Genomic DNA, 27,489 nt, shown 5'->3' with positions numbered 1-27,489 from the left:
TCAGGGTGGGCAAGAAAGAAATCAGATACATTCTGTTGGGACTGTGTTGAATTTTTAGTCCTGCCAGCTCAGCAGAGCTATTGCAGCCCTCAGAGGATAATTTGTATATGCACAGTGACATTATATGTGTTTTGTAGTAGATTGGGACTCCCTATGGAGACACCATCCATACTTAAACCGTCACCCCAAGAGTTTCCAAGGAAAAAACTGATATTCTGTCCAGTTTCTAGCAGTAATAACTTGCTGCTGCAGCACCTTGCTCTGCTTCAGTTGTGTTGGCTGTGCCTAGAGCTTGTGGTCAGCAGAGTCTTATGGAGGGTGCAGCATTTACCTGTTTCACCACAACTGCGTTCAAGGTCAGAAAAAAATGGAAAAAAAGGTGTGGGTTTTTTTTTTCCCTACCATTTCACATATTGAGTCTAAGGTATGATTTATTCTTCAGGGATATTTGTACAAAAGTACAAATATATGAATGCAGTACCAAGAGACTTTCCAACTTATTCCAATGATGCATCTAAACAATACCTGAAAAACATTTCAGAAGACGCATAATAATAACAGGAAGGGGCAACTGAGGAGAAGTATGAAGACTACAAGGTTGTGAATTTACAAGGGAAAAAGCATTTCTGGCTTGCAGAAGCTTCAATATTAGTGATGAAGCATAAACCACTTAAGCACCCACTTAATCTTCAGGCTGAGGTTACTGGATTGGCAATTAGAAAATTATCTTTTTACTTCTAAATGGATTACCTCTGATTTGAAGTCACAAAGGGAGAAAAATCTGGTGCTCAAGATGCCTTTTCTTTTTAAATGAAGTCACATTTCAAGGAAAGCTGTAATTTGAAACGCAACATTTATTACTACTTTTCAAGGCAGTGCTAGAAGAAAATCACTCTATCTTCCTCAATAGCTTTTATATTAGCAAATCATCATATATTCAAGTGCAAAATTACTGTGATAGCAAAAGAGAAGGGGTTCTTTTAATTTGCTTTGGTGTTTTGAACATCCGGTGACTTGCAAAACCTGAATGAAAGCCATTGGTTTATTCCTTCACTAAAAGGCTTTAGAAATATCTCTGCTTCTACAGGAATAACTGCCCGGAGTTGCAAAAATTGGCGATTACATCAGATTTTAAGAATAAACAGTGGCACCTCTGACGTGCCTCGTATATGTTAACAAAAGACACAAAGGTTACTGGATTGCAAAACATTCATGACTAAACCTGGAGCAGACTTAGACTTCTATTCCATGGGAATAACAGAATGAATGGAAAGCAGTTAAGAGGATTAAACCCACTGTAGAGAGATGTGAAGCATAAAGCCATACTTAATGACTCATGATCTCTCTCTCCCTGTCCCCATTAATACAGCTTCTTTATTCCTCTTTGCTCTATGCAATTCATGTGTATTCTTCTCATTCACCAGTACGTGACCTTATTTAAGTCTCTTCCTTAAAAACTCAGATGATGATAACATTACTTTTTTAAAATAGCAATGAAATGTATTATACATGTGTGAATTAAATGAAAAATATTATTCTGAAAAGTTACCTCTGTCCACTAAAAATGTATATGTAAATCCAATTTAATTTCCACATCTTTGTTTCAAGAACCTCAAAAGAAGATGATCCTGAAACCAGGGTATTCTTTTAGCATGTTTACTCTTTCATCTGATATTCCCTTATCTCTAGTGTGGTCCAACATCACAAAGCAAAAAATGGACTGTTCTTTCCTCAGCTAAGACACTTGCAGGATATTGCAGGGTGTCTAATAGATTGAGACATCATTTTGTTAGACAAATATGAATCTCTGGGACTTACCTCCTATTTCAACTGACAACAGAAACTGTTTAAATGTTTCTTATACTAGAAAGATCTCAAATCCAATATTTTGATTAGGACAGGACTGATACCAAGCTCTTATGGAATAAGTAATGTATCCACTGTTACTGAATAAAAAGAGTTGCATATCTAAAGAGAAGGAATAGAACTTAGTATTTATATTGATGAGTATTGTTTTTAAAAACAGTACCACTTTATTAAATCATATTATAGCTTATTAAAAATATTGCAATATATTACAGAAACCTAAGATTAGCTTTCCTTTAGTTGATGATACTCCAGAAAATACACTCATAGATATTTTGAAGTTCAATTTTTCTGTTTCCCAGATCCTGAGATTTATAAAATAAACTGTAAGTGGAGGAAAGCAAAACACAGAAGTCAGTTCAACCTGTGCAACTTGAAACTAGTGACTGAAGTCTGCACAGACAGTGAGTAGAGCTGACAACTATCTGGAGTTATTCTAGTAACAGTGTGCTAAATTTGCTACTTTTCCTCTAAATGGGACAAATTCTTACATTATTAAAATTGCTATCACTCTCTTGGCACTACTGCAATAAAGTGCTGATTTTAAGCCCATGAGAAATTACCCCAGTGTATTGCTGTCTATGAGATGTCACACTGTTTTGTCAATGTCTTCCAAGCATAATATTACTTGGTGTGAGGAGCAATCATAATTTAAGTATAAGGTAATTGCATCATTGCCTTGGTGGCATAGTGGCTCCTTAAAAAGAGCAGGTTTTTTTTTCTGGCAATCCTCTTGCTACTGTCCAAAAGACACATCCTTCCTTGCTTTCCCAAACCTGAGAATCTGGAATGCATGTGGTTCAAAGGACATCTACTTTGCTTACAGGGACGGAAATGAAGATGGCAGCTCAGCATCTTAATGCTTTTCTGAGAGAAGCTACATTTTGTACTTCAGGAAAATGTTTCATTTCTATAGGAGCTCCAGGTGTAGAGGTCTATGGCAAGAGTCTTGCATACAGTGAAAGTCTTTCAGTCACTCAACTCATCATCTGGAGGCAAATTCAGACCGATTATGTTGAATTTGGTTGTAATTTGAGAACAGTCACAGAGAAAGGAGGGATGAGCAAGACCACACGCTGTCCAGAGTAATGGTTAGCAGTATGCTTGTGGACATGCCAAATACACCTTCAAAGTCTTCTAAAAGACTTCGATACCAAAGGCTGCATACAGGCAGCGACTCTTAACTTGGGCCTTATGTATATGCATATATGTATATATACACATATGACAGAAGCCTCTAGTTAAAATCAGCCAGTCACCAACTCTCCTGCTGAACTATGGTGTGTCTCCAGAGATCCTTATTCAATTATTAATGCATCTGCTGCTAATTTCATCGTGCAGAGTGTGAATTTGTCTTTCCACATTGAGCTCGGAGGGAAGTTTGTAAGAAATATAGAACTTGTCAGCACATGAGAGTCAACACTTTACTGCTGTGCTGCGGCCATTTATAATGAAACTAAAATGAACACTCACTTGTTTGGCATTAATTTAATGTCCCACTTAGCTCCTATCAGACGTAAATGGCTGCTCCATCCATTTAAGCATTTCTGTTTGTGCACATAATGAAGTACTCTGTACCTGTCAGGTAAGCAGAACTCATAAATGAAATAAGAAATGGATGAGGAAATTCAGTGTTCTTAATGGTAAGGCTCTACAGGGGCAGCATCAGGGTTTTTTTTCTGGCCACAGGTGTACCACTGTGAGATTCACCTTTTATCCCATTTTGCAGAGACCATACAAAGACATGACACGTATACACGTTAGCATGCCAAAAACATTCCTAAAATGAATATATGTTCAACTCATGGCACAATTAAGAACAGCTGTAGTTGTCAAACACACTCAAAACAAAATAAATTAGCTAGGCAACCTCTTGGTACTGAAATGTTGGTTTTTTTTAATGTTCTCTATCTCAGAAAAATAGAGTTTAATTTTTAACAGCATACTAGTTATGATCATCCCCTCTTGAGGAATTTTTTTATGAGAATGAATGGAGGTAATGACTACCATTAGTCACTGTCATTAGCATAAAACATTAGAAATGACAATATTTATAACAAGCTATGACATGACAATTAAAATATGACTTTCTATCACTTGCGTATGCTTTGGCTACAGCTGGTTGCTATTTTCTAAAGTTAAACTGATAGAAGTCTGGTAATGCTATATTTAATAGCATGTTCATCATCAGATCTAATTGTTTTCCACCACAGGGTATGAAGCTTTATATCCCCTATCAACCCAAAACAAACACCCATACTGCTTAATGGCTGTTCAATTAATGTTTATAGTGCTACTTTTATAACCTAAGTTACAAGACAAAAAAAACCCTCCAAGAAGCAATTTAAGGACCTCAGAAGCTTAACAGGACTTCAACCAATACCAAAATTTACTAAAACACATATAAAGTCCCACACTTGAGGATGTGAAATTGAAGAAATTAGTCAACATCAGAGAACTCTTACAGGACAATGGTGTAATTGCCAAAGGAGGGGAACACAGCCCTTCACACAGGGGTAGTTGAGTGACTTCAGGCTGGCTGCCCCGCAACTGCTGCTCATGCTGGGCTAAAACAGAGAAGACCTGTTCATCCCAGGTCACATAAAGGTCAGACTCCGTTGCTCAAATTGCAGTTATTCCCCTAGGAGTGATTTGCCCTTGGCAACCTAGATGCTGTCCACCTACTCATAATTCTTTCCCCTATTTTGCAGAGCTCATGCTGATTAAAAGGAAAGAATGGCTCAAAGATGGGTTTCTCTGCTACCACCTTGGTGCATACTAATTTTTGTCCCTACCTTTTGTACTAAGCCTGTAGAGAGCTATGTAAAACTACTGTAAATATGTTTTCACTGGAGAGCTGCCATTGTTCTAAATTATGAAAGTAAATGATTTCTGGTTTGAGCTTTTAATTGTATATAGTAGTAATATATTCACTCGGAGATTCCCATTTGAATTCAGACACCCTGATCTCTGGCTTTTAATGATGCATTACCAACCTGTACTTCTCTGACACCTAGGCAATTAATCATTGGCACTCCTCAGTCCCCCAGAGTAGCTGGACACAATTAGACAAGAAAGAACCAGACTTGAGGGGTGGTGAAAATTTCTTTTCAGAAACTATACGTTTTTTTCACACCATAAACTCTGCTTGACATTCATTGCTGCAAATATATTTTAATAGAACTGCTGTTATTCTGCCTCTCCTTCCAGCCTCCCAGGAGTTTTTGTAGATCAACATGACATTCAGAAATAGGCGAAAAATGCTCTGTGAAGTTTAAAGGCTGTCAAGCCTTCTTGGTAACTTCCCTCCAAGAGTACAGCTGAGAAATGACAAACTTGTCACCTGACTGGCTGGTGTTTAAAGCTGACTGCTTTTGATTAGGAAGCAATGAACCTTCCATTCTGGAGTTCATTTTGTGTTTCATAAGCACCTCTTCACTGCAAATTATGCAGTTGAACTGATTTGAATTTGATTAGCATGATGCTACAGTTTTATTATTTGTAGTAAATACAGGCATCTTTTATGGCGTTACTGCACATTTAGGAGAATTTCAGGATGGTTACAGACTTACTTTTATTTCTCATGCATTATTGCTTGACATTTTAAAAAAATCCAATAATAATATATGCCTGTGTTGCAATTACTCACGTGTGCATTGCTCCATATGTACTTACACTTTACATCCTCTCTGCTCCAGTGGGAAGAGTAAGATGAAAGCAATCCTGCCTACTCAAGGACAAAGTACTGTGTCCTCAGCAGGTAAGTTGAGCTAGAAAGAAAGTTATTCAGAAATGCAACAGCTAACTTCTTTAATGGAAAACTCGGGTATGAAATTTTATGCTACAGACTTTGTGATGCACAGCCACCAGAGGTGCATGCATTAAACACTGAGTTGCTATTTCAATGTCATCTGACTTTGTGAGTTGCGATGTGAACGCTCTGGGAAGCTTGATACACTTTTATCTTCTGACAGCCTTTCAATTACATGTCCTTCCACATTATTACATAACTTCCAGTGATCTGCACTGTGGACCTCAGTAATAAAAATCCATTTAATGTCTGAAGAACACAACTTCTTTGGTCAGTCGGTATAGACATAGAGGGTGAGAAGTGCGTTTGACCAGAAACTAATGCTGAGTGGTCAGATGGCTGGGTCAATAAAAGCTAAAAATAACATTTGATTTTCAGAGAAAAGAGAGTTCAGGACACAGCCTAAAGGCTAGATTTGACCCTAACTAACCATTTGTCTCTGTATCAGTGTTATAAGGAGTGTGTAGTCACCCGAATCTACATGCTGCAGAGCAGTTAGAGATGTAGCTACAGAACTCACCAGCAAGATCTATGATTAACTAACAGCTTAATGTATTTATTACCAGTATGGTCCACAGTGCCTTTTATCTATTAGCTTCAGGCTGAATATTCTCCAACACTTAATTCTACCTACCTTTAGAAAAATCCATATATATCTACAATTTATCTTCTTATTTGCTTACCTGTTTTCACAGACCACCACTACAGTGCATGAGTACAGCAACATATCCCAGTCATCAGGGATGCTTTTAGAAAAATAAAGTAGGCTCACTTCAGCTGCAATTCAAGCTATTAGTGAGATATTAGTGTAATCTATGCGTCTTCAGTATTTCTTTGCTTTTCAATAATACCAGCTGTCTGTCTCAAAATCTGTAATATATTAATTTCCACAGTATCTGTATAAAGATGCAAGACAAGAGGTTCAAAAAAGGTGTTTTGGGTGAGAATATGTAGATCTTGTGTACCAATGATGACTCCTGATCTTCGAGAACCTGAAGCTGAGGCTTGTGAAAGCTGCAGGTTTTCAGCACTTCTGAAGACAAAAGTATGTCTCCAGTGCTCCAATACTGATGGAAGTTTCTATGTTTTGAAAATATTGAGGGTTATTAACACAAGTACCTGCTAAGCAAATCACATTCCTTTAATAAACACGCAGTCCAACAACAAAGCCATGAGAGGAAAGAATTAGCAAAGGTTATAGAAGTACAGAAAATCGACTTCTGGGAAACTCCACAGGGCAGTTTCCATGCGGTGAATGCTGCACGTGGGGAGCTCAAAGAGAAGGCCTGAACAGCTTGTTCTATCACAGCAAAAGCTCTTCTGCATCAGGCCGTGCTTCTCTATGCCCACTTCTCAACCTCTTGCTCCGTTGAAGAGCATCAGGCACAGACCAGGCTTACCTCAAACTCCAAAGACAAGCATGTGTCAAGCCTTGTGTTCCCCCAGCTCTACACAACTTAATATTACGATATGATAAACATAACCTGTAGCTTTTAATGTATCTCCCATAACTGAAATTTAAAATTCTTTTCCTTAAAAGTCTAATTATTAAGGTCGGGATTACTTTCACCCAACCTCAATTATCTAAAAGACAGCTACGTAGTCTACACTAGGCATCTAGTCTCATTTTCTAAACAGCAGAGGCCATTTCATCCCACTTGTTTTTGACACGTACCTGAAAGGGGCTAAATTGCCCTTTGGACCTGAATTGAGTATATATGCACATACATATATATATAACTGAAAAACAGGAAAGTCAGAAACAGTAAAGGAAGTCATGAAAGCAGGTGAAACTTGGTATTTTACTATGAAGTACTGGCTTTCTTAGACAGGGAAAAAACGGAATTCCCTTTCTTCCTCCGCAGATTTCTGTTCACTTTCTAGAAATATAAGTAGAGTCCTCCACACTCCTGAATCACTTTTTTCACTTATTAAACTCTGAAGTTATCAAGCCAAAAGGAATCGCTACGCTGAGTTTCCAAGAACACTACAACATTTTCTTTAGGCAAAGAATGAAAATGATCACCTACTTCCATGCCTCACTTTTAAGCCACTTTAGGAAATGTAGTCCAATGGTTGAGACTGGGGTATAAGTACAGGTATTTTGGTTTTGATGAATAGCATTCTTTGTGAAGCAGAGCAAACAGCTTCCCCCTTCTCCTTCCATCTGCTATGTGCAAAGCACAAATGCCAATAGAGGCATCAATCTTCTTATTCCACATTGATATAATGTGAAAAACACTTCTAAGAGCCTTAGATTATTATCTACAATGTAAACACACTTAGCTGTAATCTAAGTAAAGCCTTAAGAAACCTGCAAATTTTCACTCATTTCTTTATCTCGCATCCCAGTTCAAACTGGAGTGTGAGTACTGTGACCTAGGGTTTATTTCCAGCTCTAGCTAGTGGGAGGAATGTTGAAAAATACATATTTTTTTTCTTCTCTAGTCTAGAAACATGTTAGGTTTGAATAGCTTTTGGCCACATCCTCTTAGCTCTTTCTCTGTAGAGAAAAATCTACATCTAAAGCAAGACATAGTTCAAAGTTTTATCACCATTTGCAGAGAACAAATCCAAAAATAGCACAGGCAGAAAAGTGTCATCACATTCAGAACACATGATGACAAGGAATGGAATCCTGTAAGAGGACCATGCTGTTCTGCAGTGCAGGAGACTAAGGTTCCAGTGCGTTTTCTGGTGTACGGTCAGAAGAATCAAGGGAAGGACTGTGGTTGCACCAGAAGTGTGGGAAGTGATGGTGTGTACAGGATTGAGGTGGGTATTTCTGCTGCCACTGTATGGAGTCTGCCAGGAGAGTATCTCCACATTAGCTATTGGTACTGCTTTTGCTAGCTACCATCAACAAAGACTTAAAATGGCCTTTTGTTTCACATGCTGTTTGCTGAAGGAACAAACCCTAATAACTAAACGCAGTAACTGTATTTTTATGTGACATATGGCTATAAATAAGCTTATTACAGAAAAATACAACTTCCATATAAGTATTTAGTTTGGAAGATTCAGGAAATGTTAGATTTCTACTTTCCAATATAATTAGATGATGTTCTTCAGTATATACAAGAGGACGTAGCCTTTAATCACAGGACCTTTTGCTACCCTTCTCTCTGCAAGACCTAATTTATTCTGGATATGAGATTGAATTAAGTATTTGTATCTGTCTTAAACCTTAGTGGTATGACTGGTTTTTGTTTACTGTTTTCCACCCAGATGTCCTCTGGTATACTTTTATTTACTTTCTTACAGGTTTTCATAGTTTGTAGTGACAATGCTACAGTAACTGAGCCTTAGACATTTTAATAAGTGTATGTTCACAACAGGTCATGAGGATACCAAAGTTCTTCTAGATGAACAAGCAAAGAAAGAGCAAAAAAACCCCCAGAATCTGCAAAATTTGATTTTACCAGGACCACCTCAATGAGTTAGCTAATCCAAAGGAGATGATTTCTCCAAATATTTGGCATTTTTAAAACCTATTTCTATGTTCAACCCACTGCACAAATATAGTTTGATTATTTTTATGTTACTTCTGTGAGAAAGATGATTAAATATTATTTACCACAGAAAGAGAACATAAGAATTTACATACATTTTCAGACTATCCTGTCTCAAACTAACATGCTTCATAGGTAACTGTGTATGAGCTCTCTTCCAATGGCAAACATAAGGTGAACTGGTTTAAAATAATCCTATTTTTTCCAGACTGAGGTAAGATGAATTATCTCACATTTGACATAAACTAAACCCATACAGACAAATACCACAGCTCACCTGATAGACTGGAAGATCACTGTAAGTCTGAGTGCCACCATATCCTGTTGAGGTTTGTAATGGCAGGTCCAGAACTCGGGGCTGTGAAGAGTCCCAACCTGAGGCTCAGTTCTTCAGATCCCACTGATGTATTGCAAATGATGCTGAACGCGCTCATTTCTCTGAACACCGTTCAAAAGGTACAGTACTTCCCCCTAAGTCTCCAAAAATCTGAAAATCAAGAAAAAGTTGGGCAGACACATTCAATGAAGAACGCAAAATCAGTTGTGAGATTAATATTTTAGATTAAATTACTTATGTAGATCCACACAGCATCTCTGTGACACAGTGTTAGTCTGGATGACAGAAAATGCTTGGGAGACAACTACCTTCCAAATTCTGCAAGTTACGAGATAAAGCAGTTACATAAAATAACAATTTTCTGCCCACTTCTGACATACCCCTATGCCCTGCAAGAAACACAAGTAGAATAGAAGAGTAAATGATCATCTGCTTACAATCTCTAAAATAATGGATGTGCAAAAATGAGGAAATGGAACAAACTAAATACTGGCATTTCTGATTTTGATTTCTTTTAAAACTTTTTGAACATTATTTGTAAAGTTACTGTATGGAACGTCAGTAATATCATTTCAGCTCAGCTTTCTCATTAACTTCTTTCTTTTTATAATGCTACAAATTTATGAAGTGTTGCCTTCAATACCTTTTCTCCACCTGCAATCATCTACTTGAGATGAAGGCTTATGGTTCATGTACAGTAGTATGACATGCTTTTATCAGTGTAATAAAAAAGGAGGTTTGTGGCAGTGAATTTTTTGAACACCAACACTCTTTATGCAGATAATACAGCAAAGTAATTATATTTATCCTAGCAAATTACTTCTGAATGCTAGTATGGATGAGAATGGGAACCTGTGAGAACAGGTTGGTTGGAGTTGTGTTGCATTTATTGATAATATTAACATAATCAGGTCTTTGAGAGACTAATTAAAATCAGTTCTTATTAAAATCAATGGATTGAGAGACAATTTGAAGATTTAGGCTAAAGAGGGAGGGTTGTTTTTAAGGCATTAGTTAGCTAGTCTCTTCAACCATCTAAAGGGGAGAAGTCACATCCAGAAAGTGTTCTAGCATGCCTGGCTCAGGCGCTTTGAATTACTATCTGTAAGCAAAGACTGCTCCACTGGATGTATAGGTACCCTAGGTACATGTAAGTGGCCAAAAACTAGATATTTGAGGCTATGTGACAAATATGCTCAATTTTTACCCAAATGCCACACTAAGGTAACTTCACATAAAAGAATTTTGATCAGTGGGGCAGGGGAGTATAGACATTTTTTTATAGCTTTTAGCAAGTTTACTGAAACGGCAAAAGGTAATTTTTTGGATGCCTTATGATAGTCTCCAAATCAAACAGATTTTCATGAAAGCATCAAAGAAATAATTTCTGGGACCCTCAGGAGAATTCTCCCTACCAAAAGCAAGTTCCTGTTACAAATTACAAGAACATTCAATTTGTAAACTTTAAACCCTTCCACAAACTCAGAAACATTTTTCTGTGATGGAAAGTATTAGGTAGGTATAAATGTCAGGCTTGCAAAAGAAACAGTTAAGGTAAACCAAGAACTCTGAAGTTAGATAAATCTGAATTATGGGTCAGTGAAACCCTGGTTCAGCTCCCTTCATGTATACATTTGATATAGACTTTAAAATGGTTGAGGGTTTTTCCCCCCCTCTTGATTTCATGAATAAGAAAAGGCACTGAAAGAACAGCTGTTTGATATTTCTTTTATCCTTGTTATTCAATTTGCTTAACTCTATTAAAATTCTTAATTTTTCTTGACAAAATTACAAATTTTGCAGTTGGCTTTCTGTGCCACTTGTGGCTATAATATGTGAATACCTCTTGAGTTTGACTAATTTTTATTAATGTATTTCTGAATTAAAATAAACCATTTATCACTGTTACATAACCTGGGAAACCCAAGCCTAGTTTTTTAAAATCCCTAACCTTAAACAGCACCTTGTATAGTCAGGCACAACTCCTGATGATGCCACTTGCAATTCTGATGAAAATCAGACCTCAGGTTTTTCTGTAAGGCCTCAAGGCAACAAGAAATACAGCATTAGTGGACTTTGAGCAATTTGCCTACCCTCACACAAAACTCTGCTGGAGAGAATATAATCGATTCCTCTTTTTTTAGTCAAACTCAGCTCTTCAGTCATGAAACTCCCTCCTCTTTCCTGATAACCCAAACCACTGCACAGACCCCAGCATCTGGGAGTGTCAGCCACTGGTTCTACGGATAAGAGCTATTTGGGCACACAACCCTTACACATTACCACAGCTGCGTACTTGTACATTAGGCAAGACAGTGGAGTTAAAAAATATGGGCACTGGGAAGGCAACATAGGATCATTCTAGTGGTGTTTAATTTGCTAATGCCAACAGAGCTTCTACTTGTTCTATATATTTCTCCTGACCTCTCCACCATGCACCCCAAGCATCCATTCTGGATCTGATAGAAGAAAAGGCACTGGACAGGGTAGATGCATGGTCTGACAAAGGAAGGCAGTTCTTACACTCTCATGTATAAGAAACCAGCACTAGAGCGTACTGTGACACACAGTCTGCAATATATTTTCATAGACATTTGCTGTGAAAGAAAACTTTTGTTATTTTGTAAATGACCAAAACCTTGTATTTTTCTGAACTGTCTGGCATTTTGGCCAAAATCCTTGGATTGAGCAGATACCATCATGGACAATTTAATTTCAAGTGGGTGCAGCTGATTTATAGAAAGTACTGGTGATCTTAATGGTAGATAGTATTATGAGCCCTGCCAACAGTACATTTACAAAACAAATGAGACAATTGGAGGCATGACAGATTAAAGTTGTACAGCTTATTTTGGAGTTCTGTATCTTATCTATGAGAGCTGTGAATGAGAACAAGTCATCCAAATAAGTCTGGATGAAGAACCTGGCATAAAAATGATTTTATATTAAAAAACTAAACCTATTTTGTAGATCCTTAAACATATTCTTAGGGTTACTTTTGGTTGACTATGTATTACAAAGCCAGGTATCTTATTGCCATTAGTCTATACAGACTCCAAAGCAGAAAAATCCACACCTAATCCAGAGTCTAAATTTATTCCTAACATGGTCTGAAATAAAACTTCTGTTATTTCTAGAACTGTCAGCACTGTAAAGTTTAACAATATGTAGGCTTTTAGGGTCCAGTCCTATTGTACTCAGTGCTACAGGGAAAGCATCAGGTATTAAGTCTCAAGCCCTTATCAGTATTTAGAGACAAAGTTATTGTTCATCAGACATACAGCATGAGAAACTTACCATAGTAATAGGTGATGCATATATAGAAAAATACAGCTATAATGCAAATGGAAAAAGATAATAGCAGGCTTCTTCAATGTAAATTTATCATATGTACATATACTCACTACATGCACACATTCTGCTAGCTGCTCCATCCAGTTGCCTAGTACAGCCCAGCAGGCTTCAAGGGATTCTAGTATATCTGTACCATGGATAAGAGTTCAGTTCTCCAAACAAATCACAGCACCAAATACATCCTGTATTTCATTTCCTGATGCAAATTCTTACCCCTGCCTGCTGCTTTGCCAATTGCACTTTATTACATCTCTTTGACCTGCTGAGTGACCTGAGCCAAATCATCCAGCTTCAATGTTTTTCTAATTCTCCATTACAAGGCAGAGATTAAAATGCCTGCTTCCTTCAGTAAGCATTTTGAATTCTATGCAGCAATTTTTTTGAAGTTCTGTAGGTGCTAGTCAAGCTTTATAAGAGCTATGCAGTATTGTTGGTGTTACAAAAACAGATAGCTGTCTTCCTTTCTTGTGAATGAGCGCTAGATTCCCTGAGGCACATATCCCACAGCCCTTCACAGTCTAGTGGGCAGCCCATTTTTGCTTTAGATCTGCAACCAAGTTCAGTAATGCTGTCATTAAAAACTATGTAAAGAATTGTGCCTCCTTCAGAAAGCTGTTAGTTCTCACTCTATGAAAACAAAGCGGTGACTACCATGAATGGATGAACTTGGTTGCCAAGTTGAGATTTGGGGTGACTGACAGTTCCAAGCAAGTACCTTCAACTAAGGGTTTTTCTTGCACATGGGAAAATTAGTTTTGATGATATAAAATGTAGAATTGTGATGTTGGTCTTGTAACTGAAGTACTCTTTCTGGGTCAAGGTTATTTCATCCTGCCCACTAAGCAGGACATCAGCTGGAATGACACATTCTAGTCCTTAACAGATATGTGTTCTGTTTGAACTTAATTAAATTATAGAAATGACTGCAAATCAAATTCTGAATTTCATATTCCCTTTTCATTCCTTGATGTCAGCAGGGATTTTTAGTGAATGAAACCTGACTAAGATCTGCAGGATTGAATTCTCCATCAAAAACCTATTTTGCTTAACTGGAATCCAACCTAATAGAGCATTCCTGCCAGCTGTTTGTATCTTTACATCATGGATACTAATAGAGATATTAAAAAGGTATATAATACTCAAATACCATGCAGAATAAGAAAAAGAACCCTACTAATTGTAAATACTCTAAGGATACAAAGCTGAAGTCCTATATTATCAGAGAATAGCAACATTTCATTTGAATGAGAGTGCCCTTGACTTTCAGTCAGAGTAGGTATATGAACAATTATGTTCTTCTGGGAAGAAGAGGAAAAAAATGGAAAAATAAAAATAAAAATAAAGATTCTGCATGCATAAGACCTTTCCACTGAATTTTGCCAGTAGTTGTACAGGATTGTTCAAGAAGAAATATAATGAGTTGTTAGCTGAACAATGACTATGGAGTCATAAGTGACTGTAGTAAATTATGATACAAAATATCCTCCTATTTTTTTCTGTTTACTGTGCAGAAGTAAAGAAAAAACCAAAGCACCCAGAATGCTCAGAAGCCAAAAATGAGCAGCTCAGCAGTTTGCACCTCCGACTCGTTAGTGGTCACAGCGTGAAGGTCCTGTAATGCAAAGGCATATAACAAAGGTATTCACTGTTTTCCTGTAAGCAAGCCATCCATCATCAGCTAATGCATCCAGCATGGCAAGAACGGTGCTAGACATGGTATAAGCAGGTGCTCTCACACTTTATAATAACATTGTACAAGAAACTATACCTCAATTAAATCAATAGGATACAGCAGTAACCTGAAGAAACAAGAAACATTATTTTTAGAATTGATTCGACTCTTACCAGGGCAGTCAAGCATTTACACTATCCTACTTGTACACACAAATGCTGCTAAAAGATATCAGAAAGTTCTGATAAGTTCTGATCATTTCTATACAGCACTCTGAAAAATTCTTTGGGCATACACTGGATTTAAAGAAGCAACTACACAGTATTTTCTTTCATTTTTTCCTTTTAATATGTGAATGATGACCTATACCATTACAGCATAGGTCTGATATTCCTCCAGTAAACCTTCCTTCTAATTTACGGGTTTGAAATATGAAAGCCTGAAATTGCTTTCTCAATAAATTTTGTTATTCTCTGGTAAATCATCCTAGATTTCAAAGTTAATTCAATTATTTCAGGACAGGATGCATTTATGTCTTTCAATAAGTACTAAACACAGCCCTTTAATAGGATTTATATAAGGAAAACAAACCTTTAAAACAGTGACATGTTTTTAGTAGAAATTTAGAAATCTGCATTTCTCATGCTTGACAGAGATTGCTTCTGTTTGTGAATAAAAATGTTGTCCCAGATATGCACTATTATAGTGATGCATTTCAACAATTTTGAAATGTTCTGCTGAGTCATAATATAAATTTCTTAGTCAACCAGAGATCATGAAAAGACAGAAAATCTTTCCTATACTCATATTGGGAGCCGCAGTTCACTTTAGATGCCACTGTTTCAGAACATAAATACTGTACACCAGCATGTCCTCACTAAAAGATATCAGCATATTCATGAACAAAGCACATAATTTACCTAATTACTACATATACCAGCAAATCTTTCAGTGGGAATAGCTTTCCTTAATGTTTCCAATGAATGCGGTATTTAACCTGCAGGATCAGAAGCAAAACCACCTGAAGAAAAAGGAAAGGCTTAATGATTTCAAAGGTTTCAGCCAGGTCCCAATAAGCAATAATAACGACTAGAAAAATGGCATTAGCTAACAACAAATTGGAAGATGGTGATCATCTCTGAAGCTGTAACTGGTCTGAGAAAGTTACCTGTACACCTTTCCTGTCTGCATAGACCAACACAGTAAAATGGAGAACATGACATACTGGTTTTGATAACTCTTGGGTTCTAATAATGGATGGAGGTCACAGAGCACATCTAAGTTTTTAATGGAGGACAGAAAAACTTCAGAAGACATTAGACTTATTTTTCTGTTTAGCATTCAAATATTTTTCAGTTTTTCCTGTGATTTTACTCTATTAATTAGGGTTCTTTTTGTACTTTGGTTGATCTGTTGACAACAGAGGATGACTTGAAATAGTAACAAATATGATCTTCATTCTTCCAAACAGGTCTTTAATTACAGCCAGACTTTTCAATTTTTGTAAACCAAAATTATTGCTTTTTTTAAAAAAACTTTGTAATGTCTTAGTCAAATTCTTTCTTTTTTTATTCCTAATTTGATAAAATGTATCTACAAATGAACTCTGCCTTCCTGAACCCTAAAAATACATATGTTCTGACATAGGGAGAAGTGATTATGACTATATGAAATTTTTTCCCAAACTACTTCACCTTCTTGAGCCATTCACCAATGAAGTTCTACAGCATTATAAAAGAGTTCAGGTAATACTTATGAAAAAAAATCACCTATTTTCCTTAATATCTTTGCTAGAAAGTTATTAGTAAATAGATTCTGTAGGGAGATTGTAACTTTCTTTAGATTTGGTATTTGTTTCACAATATTCCAGGAAAACATTTTTTCTGTCAAAACATGCAGCTGCTTAGGAAATTCAGGTAGAGTTTCTCAGTTATCTTTTCATTTTTGATAGTGTTTTTCCACAAAAGAAAGGAAATATACCCACAAACTTTACAGAGGATGAGGTATCTCTAAGGCACTTGTATGGACAACACTGATATCCAGTGATGTCCTTATTTAACCTTTATACAATCTTGACTTGCTTCTTCAAGTTAATACAATGCAAAAGGGAAAACTTTCTAGGACCTCCATTCAATGGATCATATTCTTTCAGATGTTAAGAAAGGCTTTTTGTTTCTTATGTTTAGCTTATTCTATGACTCTCCTTTGCCATTGTTTATAATTTTGTACCTGCATTATTTGACTACTGCAAAATTTTGGACTTCTTAGAAAAACAGTACGTAAAACAACACTCCTAGTGTTAAACATGAGGGAAATACATCACTACTGTAGACCAAATTGGTGTTTATTTGCAACAATACATTGCTTCCTTGTTCTTGATTTTAACCTTCAGATAATACTCCTGGATGATATTTCACAAGGAATGCCATAAATCCGTATTATCACAGTAACACGTTAAGCCTTCTAACTGATGCACTGATACATGTTCATTATCCCGATTCTAATCATTATAGATTCTGGGTTATAGACTGAATGGGGCATGTGCAATAAGAGCATCCCCTAGCTTTATGGCTATAGCTCCGTTACTCTGAAAGGAGGTTGAGGACCTCATTGAGCTAGAAAAATATTGTCAATATCCTTTGAGGTGAGGTCAGGTATCCTGTTCTTCCTAAGGTTCTTCATTTATTCATATGAATATTTAAGATCTTGTTTAAACACTGTAACATAAGCTGTACAGTAAAGAAATAGTTACATGGTGCCACTTCATTTTCTGATAAAGGTCGCTACTCTAGGGATGTCTGATTTTTTCAGTTAGAATGGCTTTTGAATACATGCAACAAGTCTGCTAGACAAAATAGTTCAGTAGTGCAATTTTTCCTCACCTGTTACTTTTCCAGGAGCTTGTCCCTGATGGTGCAGCTTGGCGGGTTCTGCTCGAGCAGGTGACAATGCTCTCAGCCCCTTGACGCTTTCTTCCTACTCTGTTTCTATCTGGACTTGAAAATTGCTCCCGCCTCTCTGACTAAACTTCCATCAAGGGAAGCTGTGACTGCATGAGATATGAAGCTGCAGATTCTGTCACTGTGCCATCCACTACACCATCCAGCCACCATTCCAACAACACGGACTGTCAAATGTTGCACAACCCACCTCCAGAAATACATTTCCAAACTGGCTCGTTGGTTCTATTAATAACAAATACTTTTTGGAATGTGCATTGTTTGCATTTGTAATGCAATAGCCTACCTATTTAGGGTAATAGGGGTTTTCATCCAGGAGTGCATATATTATGTACTGTCTCTTGAAAGCACAGAATTTTTTAAAAGTAGATAGTTCCATTTTAAAAAGAATCCCATGAAAAGAATATTTTGCTTGATGCTGCAGAGGTACCATTAAGAATATTTTAGCACAGTTCTGTAAAATAATATATTCTGCTGGTTTAAGTGCTGAAAATTATAATGCACTACTTTTTTTTACAGATCAAACTGTTCTATAGACAAGGTCAACCTGGAAAAAAAATATCTTAGTAATCTTTTAACAGGCATTTTGCTATTTCAGCTCTGGTTCTCTCTTCCATGTTTCTTACTCGTTGTTTTGATATTTTATACTAGTTTTTCTTTCTATTACAAACAAAACTACTTGGTATGTGAATTCATCCAAAGAAAATGTTTGGTTGGTGACTAGTGTCTTGAAATTATCTCTAGCACAAGTGAAGTCCTGTGTTTTCTGAAGATGCATGTAAGTTTTCAGGACCTCAGAATTATGGCTGACCTGACTGGTAGATGTGTGGAATACATCACAGCATTTCATGGAAGAGCTAAAGATGACTGTTAATTAGAACAATCACACTCTTCCTGTTACTTTCTCACAAACTAAGAAGGTGGGGTTTTTTTGTTTAAAGACATATCTGATTAACTCTAAGACTTCTTCAGAAACTGGTGTGAAATACACTTCACAGCCCAGAACAGCACATGCAGTCATAGGTAATTTTTCACACCAATTTTCTAAAAATCAATACAAAATATTTTTGCATAAAAAGTTGCTTGCACTGACTTACTAACTTACCCTTGTATGAGCATATTTCACAAAGCATTATTTTACTGACATATTCTGCAGGGTTTTTTTCAATCTACAAAAATAATGGCTGCAAAGTAGACTTTGAGACAGTGCTGCTCTGCTATAAATCTGTATTTTTTGGAGTCCATCCTAAAGGCATTCACAGTAGTTAGCCTCACATAAAAATCTGATGCACAAGTGAGAAATTAATTTTATGTGCTTTGCCCTGGATGTCTCTTATATCAGGTATGACCTGATCACAGTTTTGTGTAATTAATCATTTCAGTAAGGCAGATGAGCATTTCCTGAAATACCTATATAGTAAAATCTTTAATGTATAATAATCTATAATCACAGTTGTACTAGTATGGAACTGTATTTATAGCAGTGGAACGTGTTTTTCTTGCCTGTATAGATATAACATATACTGACTGAACCGCATTTGTATAACTATATGCAAGGTGGGTAGACAGAAGCTTTTTACTACAGTGGTATGCTCACGCTGATGTGACTGTAATATGCAGGCAAATCTCTAAGGCAAGTTATATCACTTTGGCCTGTAGAGTGGTTGTAGCGCATAAATCAAACCAATTTACACAGGTCTTGAGGCAACCCTGAAGAAAATTAAGCCCTTTATATCTCGCTATACAACACAGTTTGTGGTTTGTAAGTAACTGTTGACTACACCAAAAACTGGAAACGTTAAATCAGCCACACCACAATCATGGGAAAAGACGCAAGAGTAATAAATGTGTCTGGGATTGTGTATTTGGTGTGCAACACTATCAGTTTTGCGTATTGGCTCTAACCTAGTTTAACAATCATGACAGAGGAGGAGAATTTGTACTTTTTGTATTGTGATTAGGTTGACACTTCTGAGTCAATAAGGTTGTCATCTGAGTTGAACTTTTTTTTAAATGTTTCCAGCAATGACATTTGTCTTTCATCAGAAATCTCATCTATAATCTGAAGTCTATAGAAGAAGGTTACCCAAGATACACTTCTATTCTGAAACATATTTAACAGAGAAATATAGAAATTTATGCCTTGATACGTGCCGTTGCATGGTAATACCATTAATGTCTCTGCCATTCTAAAGCACAAAAAAAATTAAAAACCTGCCATGCGAAAGAGTCTCTTTATAGATACTTTTGTCATAGGAAGAAATGATAAATATTTTGAGAAGCAAAGGTAAGCCAGTATTGTATTTTTCTATGTCACGTGACTAGTTTGCTTCCATAACGTAGGCATGCTTTTAAAAAACACCAGCTCTTGTTTTTAGAGGAGCAGTTATAAAGTACACCATCTTAATATTTACCGTTAAAAGGCTAGACAGCAAGACTTCTTTGATTTAAATGAAGGGTATCAGAGCATATAAAAGCAAATGTTTTGATTGCCGTTATACCATAATCACTATGCTGCTATGCAAAGAAACATCGCTGGGAAGAATTGTTTTTATATGTTTTAAAACTCTACCTGAATATGTCTCTCTGTGTTAGTAAAAACAAATGCACAGATAAAATGGGGAATACGAAAAAAACCCTGAGATGTGGCAGAGCTTACCTGTCCACTTCTCAGCAGATCTGCTGCTTTGCTGTCCAGTGCCTGTGAGTCCCTGAAATAGTGAGACAGAATAAACTCAATGTAACCATCACGTAGCCTATTGAATTAATTTCAACACTTTAAATGACAAAATATACGCTTCATAAACTATTCAAAAAGAGTTAGCATGCAACTCCAGCTGCAAGAGATTTTGTTCACAAACTGAACAGAAATAGGCCTGTACTTTATTCTCATCAAAAAAGTAAACCAATCACATTGACAAAAAGCCACTGTAAACAAAAAGACTGTATTTAAAGGATTAACAGTTTTGGCATCCCTATCATCAAGTCTTCTGTTTTTTTTTTTTTCTTCTCTTTTTTCATCAAAATTTAGGTTATATATTTGTAGTTAGCAAGAGTTGCATTACTATTATTGTTAATTTTAGTTCTGTTTATTACCTTGAGGGTTATATATTGTAGAATAATTTTGTTGTCACTAGTTAATGTTAATTAGTTGTTTTAATAGCCTATATACCTATTTGTTATCTTTTGGTAGGTTTACTTTTTTAACTATCAGTAACTTAATAACTGAGAATATTTAACATTACTGTTGCATACTCAAAATTACAGAGTTACTATTAGTGTTACCTGTTTAACGTTTAGTCATCCTTTGAGTCCTGCGACATATTTCCTTAATAATCATCAGCCATCAAGTCTGATAGTCTCAAAAGAAATATCAGCCCTCTAAACTGCCTTCAAGGGCGGTGATATTTAGCACTGAAAATTACAAATAAAGTTTTTGAAGTTGAGTACCAACAACTGGGCAGTGACACTGATGATTTGTTTATCAAGACAAATTGTTATATACTACGAAAAATGCAGTCAACGCACTCTTCTGAGTGAAAACAAATAGGTGAATCTATGCAATGCTTACATGTTGAATGGGATATTTAATGTGCGGGGAAACTCAAAGGTTGAAGAACTAGCATTTAGACAGTCTAACAGTGGTAAGTGGTAATCTTACCTCTTTAAACTCCATTACATTCTCACGAGAGACATGCTAATACAAACAAGTCAATCAGAGTTTGTGTTTAGCAAGATCAAGCTTAGAGGATAGTTTAAAATCCATTTATTGTTCTAAAGCATTTTTTTCCATTAACATGTTATACATTAGTGGATACTAACCATGATTCATGTAACAGTTTAGTTTGTTAACTTTTAAATTATTTAACAACCAGAAGTTATTAATACAACTTTTAAAGTCTTACACAAAAAATCTTAAAACAGGCTTGGGTTCATTTTTGTAATTTTTATATAAAAACCATTTTAGGCATCTCTTGAAAAAGAAATAAAGCAGGCATTTAAAGCTAGAAAACAAGTAATTCCAAATTTAGTTTGTTACAAAAGGTTTCAGCTTTATTGACAAATTATGGCAAACATATTTGACAAAATTATGGTTTCCTATTTAGAGAAGCTTACACATGGAACTTTATGTGATTTTTTTTAACAAATACAGGTTAAAACACTGAACAAATTCAGTTAGCTACATACATACAGTAGCTGCTTGTTTTCAACCCCATTAAAACAGCATTTAAAATTAAATTTACAAACTTAATATCGAACATCTTAATCTAAACTAACATATATTAAAAAAGACAGGTTAAAACATCTTATCTACAGCTTGATTATTGTCTGGTTCAAAAAAAAAAAAAAGGAAAAAAAATCATATTACAGTCTTTCAGCAACTCTAAACAAAAACTCAGCCTTAGCTAGTATGTAGAGAGACTCAAGATCTGTAACAGTGTCATGCTTTTTAAGTTACACACAGCAATGAATACAACCAACAGAACATCATCTTTGAATGGTTTATAGACAATGCTTGCCAAAGGTTTTTTGTCTCTGTTTTTTTAAGTCCGTGTTATAAAATAATACTAATGTCAATGTCACTCCAATGTTATAGGAAATACAAGTAGTACATAGGATAATCATGAGCAGTAATCCCTAGGATAGAAAAGAAATGGACTATTACTTGTCTTGTTGCTGTTTATGTGGAGACCACAGGCTATTAATTGTCTTTGAGATGAGGTCACAGATGAGGAGGACCTTCAATATCTACCATAGGGGTGTTCCCTGTAACCCCCTCTGGCTGACCTTGGAGGCGGTGCCTTTAGGCTGGAACGGGTTGTGGCCCATTCTTCTTGTGCTAAAAACAGAAGAGAAAAACACGCTTTGTAAATATCTAAACTTGAAGGAACAAAGTGGTGCCACTGCTAACGGCTGTCAAAATTCTCCAGGGTTTTGGCTGAAAGCTTTAGACAAATAAAATGAGAATGGTGTTATGATCCATTTCTTTACCCTCCCACAAAAACTTAGAGAAAACTAACCTCCTACTTCTCTACACAGGCAACAATGTCTGCCTCAGGATAAGAAAACCTTACCCTTTCACTTTCAGCAGAGAATAAATACCTACTGTGGCAGCAGTACAGTCAGCTCTGGAAACACCACTGCACTACTCTGCCAGCTCAGATTTTATTTGATGTTTTGTGCTTCTAGCATTTATGTTAAAGCACCAATGTGAATAACATTTAATGCAGATGGTATGTTAATAAGATGAGGAGTTGAATCATCAAAAGATAATAGAAATACATTTGATTTTTTACTTCCATTTGAGATCAAAAGGAAGAAAATAATGGAAAAAATAGAAAGTGTCAAAATGAAGCTACTACATTAAAAGATTTTGCCAGATAGTTTTTAGTTGGCATTATCTTCAGAATACTTTTTCAAATTTTGTGAATGAAATAAGCTCAGGAAGAATAAGTTTTAAAAAAAAACTAGTTCAGTTTTTACAAAGGTACAATTTTTATTTATTTTTATTTATTAATTTATTTTTTATTCCCCCCCCCCCCCCTAGAAAAGATATTTCTAGAAGTTAAGCCTTTTAAAGGAGCAAACAGGAAGCTACCTACAGTTGTGGTCCAGTGGTTGAACCCCAAACTTGAACTCTCTCCTAAACCAGCTAGTAGATCATCAATTTCTAGTTTTGTCTTCCAATGACTTCAACTGATCATATACACAGTCATTAAAATGGAAATGCAGAAATCAGAGTGTATCATCCATCACATCATAGCGCAACATTACCCCTGTTACAACAGTCATAGAATACACCTGACATACACATGTACATGAGGAAGTTTCCAAATTTCTCCATATTCCCCCAGAGTTGCATAATGTTCTGTCTATGTCTTGTAATGAACTATAGAAGCTATACAGAAACCAGTACAGCAAATGTTAGTTACTGTCCATATTGTTTTATTTTATTGGTGATCAGCATATTTGTATTACAGGTATGTGTAGAATATTAAAGTTTGTAAAACACAAAAGAGTCAAGCCTTCTGATACTAGGGAAAAAAACCACTTTTTAAGGTGCACAAAAGACAGAGATTGAAAAGACAGGAGTTTAAAAGATTGGAAGGTGACTTGGAGCCAGTGCGAAAGGGAAAGAAAGATTTCAACTGATGATGAAACAGTATACTTGCTACTGTTATCAAAACAAAACTAATTGATTGGTATATTAAAATCCTTTTTCCTAAGTCTAAAGTAGGGCTATTTAATTTCATTTATAAATAGGTAACACAGTCATAAACTGAACTATCCAGTCTTGAACTACTCCTGAAGATTTGAAGCATTGGAGGTCCTTACTCCATCAATCTAAAAATCCAGTTGTACCTATTGTTTAAAGAGACACATAATTCTTATGCCTTGATCCATACAATTTTTTTAAAATGCCTGTTGAAGAAACTAACATTTCAGAACATATTTACCATGCTCAGATCTTCTTTTAGACTTTAGCTAACTCCCTCAGCCACCAAGTATTGAAATGAGTACTCCTGACTCAGCACGGTCAATAAAATTCTTCTAAATGGAATATAAATGTGAAACCTGCTAAACGTCCAGGTATAAGGGGATAAGCTGTGAGCCAATTAGGTATGGTAAGCAGGGGCAAAAATATTCATGCTCATAGCCAAGAAGAACATACTTTTACTACATTTTTCATGTTACATGCAACTTTCTCATTTAATTTCTAATAAGCCAAACAAAGACGTTCTTGAGTTTGATCTGATTCCTGATGCATCTGTAGAGTAAACCCCAAAACAGTTAACTTTTTTTTTTTCCCCCTCATATTCCATTCCCACCACTGGAAGGAGAGACTGGGCTTTCAAGTTTCAAGTCACGGCCAGAAAGCAGTGACAGATTCCTCACTTTTTGAAAATGGTGTGTCTGTCACAGTTAATTTAAAGCATTGAAGAAATTTGTTCATTTTTTTTAAACAGAACGACCCAAACAAGAGAATATAACTTTCTATGCAAAATAAAATACATAGGCTAGTACATGAGAATATTAAAACCCAAAACTGTATTGTTCATACATTTCAATGGAGGCTAACTACATGGCGTTAAACTTAGTCAGCTACTCGATTAATGGAAAGATGGCCTTAAATATAAAAAGGAACTGAAAAAAATCTTCATCTCTATTAAGGTATGTCAAAGATTTTATTTTATTAAGGCAAGTTTTCAGAGTGATAGCAACATTTTCCTCTCCAGAGAAGACTTCATACATACACCTTCCAAAGCAGAGCAAGAGTTCAGTAAAAGGTCCATATTTTGATTGCTTTGGGCTCAGCTGCTCTAGATAACTTACCGAAGTTGCTATATAGAACTTACTAAAGTTCAATCTTCACTATTTGTATCATTTAGTTATGATAAACTCCACAGTGAAACTACTATATACAGAGGCTTTTGTTTTTCTTTTGCATCTTGATTAATGTGACTGTTGATAATAACATAGACTTCCAAATACATGATAGTGATTCTGTTGCACAAGCACAGAACACATTGTTTGGATTTTTCTTTTATATGTACGTGTTAGAGTCCAAGTTCCAAATGAATTTTTGAGCAATATGGTGACATACTAGCTACCTGCATGGAATGGTGTTCTGATGGCACATTTTTGGTTTACTATTTCCAAAACCTTTATACTACTATATATTTCACTGTCAGTCATACCATGCTTTTATCACTAACACAGGAAGTATATGAGCAAGTTAGTTAAAACAACCCCCATCCTATTAGGAAAACCTTTGTGAAAATGAAATCTTACCCAACATGGACAAGACCATACTGTCCACCCACATGGGAAATTAAAGTCACAATTTCTTTCTCTTGCATGTCAGGAAGTCCTTCTGGGCAAAGGAAAATGAGGACTCCTGGCCATGGGAGGAAGTGAACTCTCTAAATGCTGCATCGGTGGAAAAGTACAAAGATACTGATATGTAGTATAGAGAAACTCTTGCAGAATAGTTGGGGAGATTCATAGTTGAAGAAGCTACACTATGAATGGAGAGGTGGGAACATTTTGTGTTCTCCTTATTTCAGGGCAAAGCAAAATAGGCTAGTTCAAATCAACACTGAAGGTAAATTAATGTTTCGCCTTGCACTGAAACTGAGAGAGCACTCACATCTTTGATTACAGTTAAGAGGTGGATTCATAAAACACCTTTTCAGTTGAGACATGGTCAGTGACTGCATTAGTGCAAATAGACTATTTTTTAATGCAGAGTAAACCACATTGACTTGAAACAGTGCTCAGGGCTAGATACTGTGTTTTACTTGAGAACAGTAACCCAAATCTGAAAGCTTACAGAAAAATAGTAACTCCAGTAAACGCTTTACTCTGCCAGCCACCACCAAGGGAGACACTGGTGACTGGAGATACTGCCAGTGATGAAGCATCATTTATTTCCCCCCAAATTATCACAGGGCAGAGTATGATTTATACTAGGTAGGGATTTCTTGGAGTCAGATTATTCATTAAAGTGAATTTTGAGTATGAATGGTCAGTCAGCTCATTAGATCATAGACCAAATCCATGCCCATGGCCTGACTGGCACTGTAGGACCGTACAATATTATCACATGTTGGTGTCGTGTTGAATTGTGAATGGGCCCAAATACAGGCTGGAGAGGATGCTTATTTCCTTCCTCTTACCTTCTGATGGCTTTCACCTGCTCCACTGGCTAGAGGCATTACTGGCCCACTAACTTCCTCATCTCAGGCACTCCTTCACTGAAATCAGCTATATTTCCCAAAACCAAGAGGTGAATTTGCCCCTCCAATCACATCAGAGCTGTCAAAGAGTTTAAAGTTTTGTGATGCAGATTTCTTTCCAGTTTTGGTTTAAGATAGCCAACCATTAGTAATATACTGGCTATTCTTCTAGTGCAAATGAAGTATTATATATCTACTGACCTCCTTATTGTCCAAACTTCATTTTAAAAAGGAATAAGGACATTGTTGATGTCAAGAAAGAATTATTCTTTCTGGCCATTCACCTCTGAAGTTTAAAAGCTGCTGCTGCCTATTTTTTTTTTAGTAACACTTAAAGACTTCTGAGACTTTAAAAATTCTCTTTGAATAAATGAAACTCATCACATATGCACTTTCATTTAGTACAAAAAACCCACAACACCTCTCTTAGAAAACAGAGTACCTGTCCTTTTTTTTACCTGACTAATTGGAGTATCTAATATTGTTACAGATCTACAGCCTCAAAAAATGACCTATATTTGAAAGACTCCAGGAATGAGCAGAGGTAGCAGAAAGAAAGCTTGACTAAACTGAAACATTTTTGTTAATGAGCCTGTTGTTTTTTAATGGCATGATTTTACTGCTGGTATCTTGTTTTTGCTAATCACTGCTGACTTTTGTGGCCACTAAGAAAATAATTAGCTGACTCTAGACTGAAATACTGAATGGTTAAAACCAGTATCAAAGATTGCTTTTATAAGAAGCTAATGCTCTATGAAAACAGGAAAATGAAAATATAAAACATAAAAAGCCTGTTAAAATTCTGAAAGCTGTTTCTTCTCTGCAAGATATCTTCTCTGCAACTACATTTCATTATCTCATTGCCTTGGGGTGTCAAGGGAAAGGTTGGGGAGGGGGAGCACCAGCTGCAGAGCTCAAGTGATACTGAGGCTAGCATGTGTGAGGAGTGGACATCTCTGGAGAAGATTTGGTAGCAGCTGATCTTGCTATGGAACAAGAAACAATCCTGCTGTGATTTTTTTTGTGCACTCCATTTATTTTCTTTTTCTTTGAGCTGCTCATTACGTTCTCTTGTTGAGTATCAGGGGTTTTATGGTCATGCGAAACCAAAGTTTACTGTGAAAAGCTATTGCCTAGAGGGCTGAAGAAGTGGCAGCCAATACGATATAGTCCTAAATCCTCAGGTCTCTCATTCCTACAGGGAATCAGTTTCCATATAGTGAATTTAAAAATCCT

The 27,489-nt window shown here is 36.2% G+C and overlaps 1 protein-coding gene across 6 annotated transcripts in view; it reads right to left on the bottom strand.

Annotated features, from left to right (window-relative positions):
* The window catches only part of KHDRBS2 (KH RNA binding domain containing, signal transduction associated 2), a 393,065-nt gene that overhangs the window by 12,332 nt on the left and 353,244 nt on the right, over positions 1-27,489 (bottom strand). For 2 of the 6 annotated variants that reach the window (XR_008732953.1, XR_008732952.1), the window contains exons 9-12: positions 22,179-22,352; positions 20,172-20,223; positions 3,340-9,676; positions 751-833 (exon numbers count right to left, since the gene is read on the bottom strand). Coding sequence is in view for 1 of the 6 variants with exons in the window: in XM_055714848.1 (XP_055570823.1) it covers positions 22,255-22,352 (98 nt within the window). In the remaining 5 variants the exon portion in view is untranslated. Of the gene's footprint in view, positions 1-750; positions 9,677-20,171; positions 20,224-21,261; positions 22,353-27,489 lie in introns of those variants that run through there. The other 4 variants (XR_008732951.1, XR_008732950.1, XR_008732954.1 and 1 more) reach the window with 4 other exon arrangements.

The sequence above is a fragment of the Falco cherrug genome, chromosome 6 (genome assembly GCF_023634085.1).
Source record: "Falco cherrug isolate bFalChe1 chromosome 6, bFalChe1.pri, whole genome shotgun sequence".
Classification (NCBI taxonomy): Eukaryota; Metazoa; Chordata; class Aves; order Falconiformes; family Falconidae; genus Falco; species Falco cherrug.
Note: the sequence above shows the minus strand (reverse complement) of the source record. Positions and strands in the feature narration are given on the sequence as shown.